The sequence below is a fragment of the Prosopis cineraria genome, unplaced genomic scaffold (assembly GCF_029017545.1).
Source record: "Prosopis cineraria cultivar Desert tree isolate PC_DT_omini unplaced genomic scaffold, ASM2901754v1 PC1686, whole genome shotgun sequence".
Classification (NCBI taxonomy): Eukaryota; Viridiplantae; Streptophyta; class Magnoliopsida; order Fabales; family Fabaceae; genus Prosopis; species Prosopis cineraria.
Genome location: NW_026557011.1, coordinates 16,470 through 27,776, shown reverse-complemented (window position 1 = coordinate 27,776; position 11,307 = coordinate 16,470). Strand labels below are relative to the sequence as shown.

The 11,307-nt window shown below is 35.0% G+C and overlaps 1 protein-coding gene across 1 annotated transcript; it reads right to left on the bottom strand.

Annotated features, from left to right (window-relative positions):
* Positions 1-354: 354 nt before the first annotated feature.
* LOC129300634 (AP3-complex subunit beta-A-like) lies at positions 355-10,851 on the bottom strand. Its single transcript, XM_054939206.1, is given in 14 exon segments — positions 355-707; positions 710-927; positions 1,712-1,835; positions 1,838-1,974; positions 2,588-2,966; positions 2,969-3,566; positions 4,791-4,991; positions 6,385-6,494; positions 6,573-6,699; positions 7,034-7,207; positions 8,088-8,717; positions 8,940-9,189; positions 9,532-9,608; positions 10,501-10,851. Coding segments are annotated over 14 exon segments (3,384 nt in total). The 5' UTR covers positions 10,717-10,851; the 3' UTR covers positions 355-564.
* Between the last annotated feature and the right edge of the window lie 456 nt (positions 10,852-11,307).

Below are 11,307 nucleotides of genomic sequence, written 5' to 3'. Positions count from 1 at the left end.
CATAATCCAAAAGGCATCAACGCCTGAAAATATTCTGATCACCCTACAATTCCTCTTTATTTCTTTTAATGGAACAGTTTTACGTGGATTAAGGTGATTGGCACCACTATGCACCGTTCTGCTGAACATTTTTGAAGCTAGAAGGATTCGTACGCTGAGGGCAAGAGAAAAATTGTTCGTGCCATTTCTCAGTCAAGTATAAGAGTGTAAGATTTCGCAGGCAAAATAGATCTCTCCATGAGAGACAACCTAATAACTCACAACTAGCAAAGATGGCAGCTACTTAGATTTCAGTTGGCAGTGGCGCCACGGGCAGCAGCAATAAATCATGGCAATTGAAAGAAATCTAGAAGGTAAACGCAAAGGTTATGGTCCCCTCCATGGCATACAAGTTTAAATAAAAAAAGAAAGGTATGTGGATGCTTTTGGAATTAAGTTAACCCCCAAAAACAAGTAAGAGATATAGTCATGTACAAGTTGAATTATCACAAAAATAACCAGAGACACCACACTTCAAAACTCTGTTCTTTTTCAAATGATGTTTTCTCAATCCAATTTGCAAACTCATGATTGGGTAAGAGCCTCTCCAGCTAAGAAATTGACAGCCCTGTTTAAGAAATTCAAGCCAAACACAGTCTCTTCGCAGTTGACTTTTATAGAGACATTCAATGGCTCCGAACATTTACCTTCAACAATAACTGTAAGCAGCATGGCATGGAATTGCTCAAGATCTCACTGCTAAAACGCAAGCACAAACCAGATGCATCATCAAGGTTGGTAGTAACAGGCATATCCACAGATACGAGGGAAACATTTGCATTGCTGAGCATCTTTAGTGCTATGCTTTCGCAAATCACAAGAAAGTTGTCCTTCGTCAAAGAGCTGCTGTCCTTGTTCAGGTCTTCAATGTGATTAGTGAACGTACAACTGAGACATTATACAAGATAATCAAGTTAAGAATCTCAAAGATAAGACAGAAAAATGAAGGGATTTCCAGCAAAATAATCACGCTCACAATGAAGCAAGGTAATCTTGTAATAATGTACAGAGTCAATTTTCTGTCTGCGGAATTCTCCAAATTAACAAGATTCATATTTGCTTCAAACGTTTACAGTTAATGCTCTGCTCATTTTAAATCTAGCTGTTCATTATTTCAACAGGAAAAGATTGCCTAAGCAAGATGGCTATATCCTGAAGCTAGCCTTTACAATAATATATTCCACACCAAGTCTTTTAACACTGTTAATTTCACTCAGTTCATTCCCCGAGTATAAATCCCTCGCAGCAATTCTTCCCATTAAAATTTGAAATGGTCAAAAACCAGTTGGGAAACTCTTAGATGCACTATCACTATAGCATTGTAACAAAATGCAATTACTCAATTGTCCCAATGCAATAACAGAAATAAAATAAAAATCAACTCACTATGGAGGTTACAGGATAAACTCTAATCAATTATGGATTCAGATAAACACGGAGCCTATTTCAGAGATGCTTTCCCCAGGGATATCTTGCTGGGATATAAAGCTAGCAGATTAACAGGAATATCCATACTATTTCAGAGAAGCTATCCATTCTTTTCTTTTTATTTTCTCAATGTTTTAAGATGGGGGCACTCAGTCAAATTGACGATACATATCACATGGATTGGGATTGTGAATGCCAGGCGTAAACTAAATTTATTTAGTAGATGTTCCATACCCTGACTTACCTCCTCACATATTCAAACATCCCACGAAGATGAGATTCTTTATCTCTGAAATCTTCAATACTGATTGGAAGTGGTTTCACAAAGTAACCAATATCAGGCCTTAGCTTAACGGGAAATTTTTGCCATTGCAAAACAAAGCCAGCTTTCGAGGCAATAGGTGGTGATGGAAGTGAACTTGTAGAGTCCTCTTTTCTGTCTGACCAGGCTCCAGAGAAGGAATCTCTTCCATGGAAACCAAATTTGGCAACTCAGTTTTCGAAGTACTGGAATGCAATGCCAAAAACAGTAAGATCCATTAGTGCCAGAAAGCCAATATGTAAAAATCATGCAAATATAAGATGAGAGCCAAAAACAACCAAAAGAGCATATAACACAGCTCTCAAAATCTAATTTATCAATTTTCAGGGGGGAAAAAAGAATGACAGTAAGTGGGTAATTATAAGTTATAACCCTCTTGATGAGTCATCCCAAATAAGAAACCGAAGAATAAAAGCCAAAGCTTACCTTCTCATCTTACCTTTACAATGAACTGGTAAAGGGATATCCAATCCAAGCAAAGATAAAAGCCAAAGTTAACAAAATTAATGTTCCCAACTTAAAGCCCAAATTGAAATTTTAATAAACCATCTTCCTGCATCAGGTAAGCTGGAACTCAAGCCAATTCTTAAACTATGTTTTAACATATAGAGTAGCAGACCAAAATTCACAAAACGCAAAAGCCTTGTAGATTTAAATTATCACCCTGAGAGTGACAAATAAAATCTTTGCAAATGCAGAGCAAAACAAAACACAGAAAATAAAACCATATTGACAATCATGGTAGAAAAGGTACATCAAATTTTACCTTAAAAAAGAAACGGAAAATTTAAAGCTTACCTTTCAACAGTCGATGATGTCTGGTTTGTAGAATCTGAGCCCTTGCTAGAATCCTCATCTATCAAGACTATATCAGATAAGGACTCCAAAGAACAATTTTCAAAGAATAATTCTAGACATACAAGTTGAGGGGATATGCTTGAAGTCTCAGATGAAAATGAATAATTGACCTTCAATCCATTTCCATGTGCGGGATCTAAGAGCATATAGCATTTAGTTTTAACTCGACTTCTGATATTTCCTATGGTTATTCTAGCTGAAGATCTGCAGGCTCGACCTTGTTCCCTTGTACTTTCAGAAGACAATCCAGGCTGCTCATCTAACCATGACTCTAGAGCTCTTGTAGACAACAAGTCCCCAAGATCAGCTGTACCTGGGGAGACCCACCATTCTGACTTTTGCTGCCATTAACTGTGTCTGAAATCTGAATCAAAGGATCAGCATTGCTGTTTTGATTACCAGAAACAGTCTCGTCACCATGGCTGACATCACTTGAACCAGTATATGAATGTTCAGAACTGTAATCAGAAGCACTTTCCTCACCCAAAGATCCAGATGCATCAGGATCATCCTCTTCATTGGAATCTCCTGAAGAAACCCCATCATATTGATCAAGATCATTGTATGGAAGACTAGAAGGCTTTGGAAGAGGCTCATAGCCTGGAGCTGCATGAAATACTATCTGGGAAAGAGAACCAGGGAGATAAAACCGGGAATTGATAGGTTCAGATGATACTGTCACCGTTTTTGTCTGCCCACCAAAAATGCATTTAGCAAGTGCATAGGACAGGTCTCTATTTTGTGATTTGTTATTTTCTTCCTCAATTTGTTGGGACTCAAGATTCCAGGAGAAAAGTTTCTTTACAAAACATGACCGATCACGAATATCATAATTCAGGTCATGCTCAGCTAGTTCAACTACATAACTTAAGACTCTTTGCAAGGACCCACTATCATCTTTCTTCGTGCATAGCATGACCTGCAACCAAAAGCCATTCAAAAAAATAAAATTCATCACATCAAAATTAAACTTCTACTTTTCAGGCCGAAAGAGTAATATAAATTTGAAAACCTTTAAAATAAACTAGCTAAAAGGAACAAATTATTAACATCTGGGAATCCAAAACAAAAAACTTGCTAGCATGTGGTCATATATTCATTTAACAATGCACAGAATTCAAATACTAACATAAATCCTAGTAATTGAGAAAGCAAAAAAAATAAAAAAGGATCCATATGTCAAATATTTCATTTAAAAATGGACAGTATTCAACCATGTATGCACGGAAAAAGTAAACTGTGCCAGCATAGTTAAGCAAGAAAAATCTGCATATTAAAAAATGCATGCTCTCCATCTTTCTGTTAACAGCCTACTGTACTTGCATTAAGCAAAAATACATTTAACGGGTCCCCAGGTTAAGATTATGGCCAAAAGGATAGCATTATTCAAGATAGAATTTAAATTTCTCTTTTCCTTTTTCCCCTTTTGAAAGGGAGGCAAGGGGACTTGCAAGAAGGAGAAATTCAAGTGGGAGCTTTGAAGATTATATGAAAGAATGCAAAGGATAGAACCATACAATTAATAAGCTACACTGAAAAAGAAGAGAAAACATAACTTTGTGTCCTCATACTTAGCTCGCATTTTGCTATATGTCCTAGCACTTTTCTTTTTGTGTTCTAGGTCCCTACAATTTTATTTTTCGGCATTCTAGGTCCCTAAATAAGCAAAGTATAAAGACCTTGGAAGGACTTAAAACACCGTAAAACAAAAGTGTAGGGACCTAAAATACACAAAAAAAAAAATGCAGATACCTATAGCAAAACACAAGCAAAGTATAGGGACCTAAAATTATGTTTTCCCATAAAAGAATTAACAAGTCTATGAAGAGACGTAATCCTAAATTGAACTAAATAGAAAAAAGGAATCTATGATCACAATAGTGTTATAATGAGTTCTGACCAAGGCTACATGTAGTTAACCCAAATTAAGAGATTAAGGCTTATAATCACAGCCAGAGGACAAGAATATAAAATCAGTTATTGATCAGCTTTTAGTTCCATCTTTGTTTACATTTGAGAATTGAAATATAAGTATTTGATACTTTTAGTTACCAGAGAAAAGGATTACGTGCAATAACATTTGTTCAATCGCCATATGGATCAATCAGTGGAATACAAGTGAAAAATTAGCTTCATGACATACCTTTGCCGTTGCGTTAAGTATCTGAAGCTTTGTTTCCAATGCTTCTGAAGCAAAGCACCGAGCTAGATACTTAAGTACTGTACTCAGCATCCTTGGGATTATCTCACCTAAAGAGCAATACTCCCCCATCATCCAAACAATCATAGCACGAGCAGCAGGAACCTTGATTGTATCCAAACTACGAACTAACTGAATTATGACCTTTAAAAAATGAAGAAAGTCACCAACAGATGCAGAAACAAAGCATCCAAAGATTGCAAGAACTACTAGCAACTAACTCAACTATAGCAATGCCACAAGCAAGAAACTACAATGTTCTCCGTACTGACAAAACCAAAGGTGGAAGACAAGGAACTCTGAAATGATATAACCAATTACTACTATTAATAATTACTGTAGCAACATCGTCTGTACTGAAAAAAACAAGGGTGGTGATCAAACTGTAGAAAGGAATAACCGGAAACAAAATATAAAACAATATAATTACGATAGGGCCTATAGGAAAAAAAAAATCCTAGGAATGCTTGTGAAGCACATGTGATAGACATGAAATAAGATATTATACAAAGTTTACAAACAAACAAATAATTTACATGAAGCATGTTTCTCCAATCTTCTGCAATCACTTTTGGCAGGAACGTACTAGCATTTTAGCTTGAAATGTACTTACATTGCTATGATATGTGTAACAAAGGGACAAGAAATCTATAAATAAAGGTGTAATCGCTAATGAAAGCATAATGCCTAAAAGAGGATGAAGTAGCATAACAAATAAATGACGCACCGCAAACATGAAAGCACAGAAATAATTTTAAAAAAATTAAGTTCCATCAGCATATAATGAGATTCATCTATCTCATCCACACACATCTATAATTCCACCAATAATCTTTCCAATATGATCAAATATATTAAAATAGGTAAAAAGATATATATTTTTGATAAAAAGATAAAACTTAGCTTAATGGTTTGTTATAATTATTGCCACTTCTACAACTGCCAGTTATGAACTTATGACTTAAATATATGTGCACACTCAAATGCATAATATAATCATTCTCACAAAACTGGAAAAGAAACATATATGACTCCAACCCTATGTCATAAATCAGAAACATATTTTAAGTAAAGTTGTATTTGCATTACTGGACACTGTATTTATAAAATTGTCTTATACCACGAGCTAGGTAGGTCATGAAAATCCTTTCCCCTCACCTCTCTTCAAACTTGTACTCCTCACCATCACATACAAAAGATAAAACTTTATATGCCTCCTCCAGCAGTTTAAAAATACATTGAATAAGCCCACATCACACTAAATATGTCAAGACAGATGTAAGCAGTTCATGATATAAACAACTCGCAAACTGAGGTCTAAATAGCAACAGAAAATATTAAATTAACCTAACAGCTAATAATCAAAATGGTGTCCTTGGAGACCAGGGTGCATACGCTGTATGCTACCCAAGCTTATATCCAGTTTGGTAGCATCTTTTATATTGTCTTTTGAACAATTTTTTTAATCAACAAAAAACAGCAGAAAATGTTAGGGTGGTTTGAATGTTTCATGATGACAAAGAAAACATCAAAATACCTTCTCATAACAGGGTGCATCCAGTTTTATGATTGATTTAATGGATATGATAGCCTGAATTAGCACATTGTCTTCTCCAACCACAGATTGAATTCCGCTAGACATAAGTTCTGCAACTAAGGATATTGAATAAGGAGCATGTCAAATCTTAAATAGGCATGAGAAGACGCTGGTACATAGTAACATACCATGTCTTATCAGAGTTAACAACCACTCCAAACATGCATTTGCCATTTTTGGAATCCTTTGAGCGCATAGACCAATGGCAGCAACTGTATCTGCAGCAAATCTCCTATCTGGATCTTTAATATAATCCTAGCAACACACTAAGAAAAACATCAATTTATGCAGAAACCTAGTAAATGGAATTTACATTCAAAGTTCATGGTAAAATTTAATTCACACCCCAATAGAATCAAAATATTAATGATCCCATTTCTTTGTTTTGAAAACATAAAAGATATTAACCATAAATAAGAAGCAAAAGTAATTTTCAGTACGTGTGCAGAAAGTAGTAATAATGTTTATTCCACAATTTGCACAGCAAGCTAAGGTTTAATGCTGACAAACACTTCTTTTTAGAAGGCAGTAACTCATCTACATATCACAACTTAGCTGAAAAGGAATCCTTGAATTTGAGGTGAAATACCTGAAATTCTTTGAGAATGAAAGAAACAGATGAGTCTGTGGCAATGGCAGAAAGTATCTCAAGCTTCAGAGCTTTTATCTGATATGAATCTGAAGAACATATAAAGAAGTCTTCATAGTGAGCAACAAAGAGCGACGGCATAGCTTTAGCAAACACTTGGATATTGCACAGGACCTGCACAAATCAGAAAGTAAACAATCATTTTATTTCTAAACCCAAGTATCAACCAAATTCAGAACATATACCAACGAACAAACATTTAGGCCAGGGGAGATGCTTTCTTAACATTCTCTTCCCTAGTGGCCCCCTTCATTTACCCCACCCTTATGCATTATGTTAGTGGGTGTTTGGATACAGTGCAGAATCAATTTTTGGGTAAAAAAATCGATTCTCCACAAAATTATCCAAACACACAATATTTTGGTTAATCGATTTTTGGGCCAAAAATTGATTTTTCTTGGAAGCTGAGAATCTGAGCGTTTGTAGAAAAGCTTGCCAAAAAGCGTTGGGGAAAATTACAAAGAAAGGCCCAAGAAAAAATTACAAAGAAAGCACACAATTTAATAAAAATAAAACCAAACTCTCTTCTCTTTTTTTTCTTAATAAAATTCAAACTTTGTATCGTCAAAAAATTGATATTTGGTATTTAAGAATTAAATTATATAATAATTTATATAGCTAAAATTGATTCTAATTAAATTATCCAAACATCTTCAATTCTATTAAAATCAATTTTAAAAAAATAGTATCCAAACAGATTGCGTTATAACATAATCAATTATGATTAAAATCTACCACTTAATCAATTATTTTCATAATATATTATACCCAACTAAAATCCAAACGGGCACTTAATAGTCTTAATGGGCCTAGACCAACTGAGTTTGAGCCCATCATATATGTAACAATGTAAGAATTTCAAGAAACAATAGAAAGAAATGGAGAAGAGTAGACGTGCTAGAGTAGAAAAACTCAAGTGAAAGCAGCATGTATGATTCTACTCAAAAGCAGAGAGCAAAATAAGACATAAACAAGGGGTGCAAGAAATGCCTACCACGTATCTTGAAGCATATGATGATCGCAGGACAAACAAGAGTGGTTTAACAATTTTTTTAACATCATCCTGAGAGGCCATTATCCAATGTACGCCAGCAGCTGCAAGTACTACAGCACTGTTATTACTCCACAACAATGGTGAAGTACACTGCAGCAGGATCATCACCTCATCATTCCTGGAAGATGAAAATTGAGATGCATCTAATTTAGGAAAACCCTTATTTGGAGAACTTGACCGTGATAGATATTCATCCGGCCCTTCAATGTAGCAATGGAAAATCATATTTGCTAATTCAGATAAAGGATTCCCAGAGCCATCAGCACCTTCTTTCACTGTAAAGTCAGCCTCATCATCTTCAGATACAGTCTTTCCAGAGCCATAATCCTTTTCCTGACACAAAGAAAACATGATTGATTCTTTGACAAGTCCATTCCTTGCAATCACATACCGCAGAAGGATCCCAATTAGGATTATCTGACCCCATTCTTCCACATCAGGAAGAATCTCACACAACCGTTTGTACTTTCTTCCAAGCAATAGAAAATTATTTGGACAAACAGTAGCAAATGCAGAAGCTGCAGCCCCAACAACTTCAGGGGAATTGTCATTTAATAATAGTCCAACAATCTACAAAAGCAGAGGACTGCTGTTAATTAATTGAACCCATTATGGCCTCATAATCATACATTGATAAACCTCCAATATCTGGCATAGAAGTATCTTTTGCAAACTCAGGTTTCAAAGTATGAATCCCATGAAGTTAAGGATACAGGTGCATTAACAGAGCACAAACACAGAAACAACGACAATGATGAACATAGTGATAAGAAACAAATATGTAGACCAGACCTCTTCAATTGCAGAAGTATGTTCCTCTAGCCGCAAATCATGAAGCTTGGGAAGAGCGTTTGCAGCACATTTTCTAACAAAAACAGAGGGATCTCTTGCACATTTTCCCACAGCAACAAGAACAAGAGGTGCAATTACATGAAGTCGAATACCAGCCATGGCACGAAGTGCCCATGCCCTCACCAATGGATTTGGGTCACCCAGGTCCTTTTGGAAACAATTAATTGATAGTAATGCTTCATTTGGACGCCTAAATCATTAAAAGGATGAAATAATAAAAGCATTATCAGTAAGAATAACTCATCATGTGCTGAAACTAAGTATAAAATGCCAAAAGCCAGGAAATAAAAGCACATGTTAACTTCTAAACGCATAATTATAAAACATGACCATGAATACACTCCAAAAAAAATGAAAGAATAAAATGTGTTGTGAATGTTTAGCAAATGAATTTTGATGATCCCATTAAACCTACAACAAGAATAAAAGCTTCAAAGGAAGAAGAAAGATAAACTAGAGAACAAAACAAAGTAACTAAGTGAAATGGTTGCATATAGGTCACAAAATTTAAGGGCTTACTGCAGCTACATACTTTTCAGCATAATGCAGGAGGTACAAGTAGACCAGCTTCTTAACTTCCAAAGATTGAGATGCAACATTTTTAACTACCTGTAATTTCATTGATAATGGAAAGAAAAAAGATGGAAAACAGATGAGTACATATTAGATACAAAAATCTTCAAACTAGTTTGAGACCTAGTTTATAATATTAAAATAAGCCCAAAATCCTTATAGCTCCCCTAGCAACAGAATTATGTATTAATATTAATCAATATCAATATAAAATATAAAAGATATAACAAGCAGCTCTATTTATATAACAAGTCAAAAATAGATTCATTTCTCAAACTTCAAACAATGTACAAGATTCACATCTAGTTGAAATAACCTAAAACTGCTTAAAGCTCCCCTAGCAACAAAATAAAGTAATAATTCAAACTAGTTTGAGACCTTGCCAATCTTCAATCATCAATTAAAAATACATACATATATATATATATATATATATATGAAAACTCTAACAAGCCACACTATTTAGATTCATTCTTCTCAAACTCGATGCAATGCACAGGAGCTGCATTTAGTTAACTACTAAGTATTAAGTAATAATATTAAAATAACCAGAAACTACTTTGGCTCCCTTAGCAACAGAATAAAATAATAATACAAACTATTATGAGACCTTGCTGGCATCATTCAAAATGGGGAAAAATATGTCATAGAGCTAATCGTTTTCTAGACGAGCTATGACTGCAAGTAACCACTGAAAATTTGTTTCCAATAAAATTTGGATGAAGAAATGTAATTCTTATCCAGTGATTTTGTTACACAATGAATGAAGTACATATCGTGCTCGGCAAGTCAACATACAGATTACGAAGCCGATAAACAATGATAAACTGCAACACAAAACTGAAATTGATTTTTCAAAACTTATGAATAGAAGATACTTGATCAAACAAATGGATGAGAATCTGATTAAGAGGGCGAAGAGTAAGACCTGAGGGAAGAAGCTGGCGACATCGAAGCCCTGGGCGATGAGAGCAAGCAATCGCTTAAGAGCTTCGCATTTCTCAGAATCGAACTTGCTGTCGAGCAGGGGAGCAATATTGACATCCTCGGGATCGTCGTAGAGATGGGCGTCCGTACCGATCCGGAACACCAACGTCGACGCTTTACTCAAAGATTCAGCCGTCGCTCCAAATTGTGTGAACATATTTTGCGAAGTATTCTTTCAGTCGCTCCTCCTCGCAATTCTTCTCTCTGATCTGTTACGAATTGAATTTGGAGCGAAGTAGGGAGTGCTTGGATACAGAGTTGAGAGCAGATCGTAATCTGGTGAAAAAACCTTCGCTTGGGGCATGTGTATAATAATAATACCAATAATGTCAACACGTCTCTCGTTTGTTTTTCAAATAAAAATAATATAATTATTCATCCCGGTACTGTACTTATAACGTATTTTAATATTAGTTCTTATGGTTTTTCTTTTTTCAAGCCATCTTAAATTTCATACTGGACCGGCAGTTGAATGTTTTTAATAAAAATTAAAATATATATGTTTACGCACCTTTTTTCATTATCATTACAAGGCCATGTAAAAATTAGTTAAATTAGCCACAAGATACAAATCATTATAAGAGTGTCTATATTTAGCACTTGATTATATTTCAAATATGACTGCAATTAAAAAAATCTAGTTAAACTGGTAAGGATGAGATCGTTGTCCCATGTTGGGTGAGTTAAGAAGCATAACATTACCATTCATATGATGAACTTGAAGGGGAAAAAAAAACCAATCAGTATA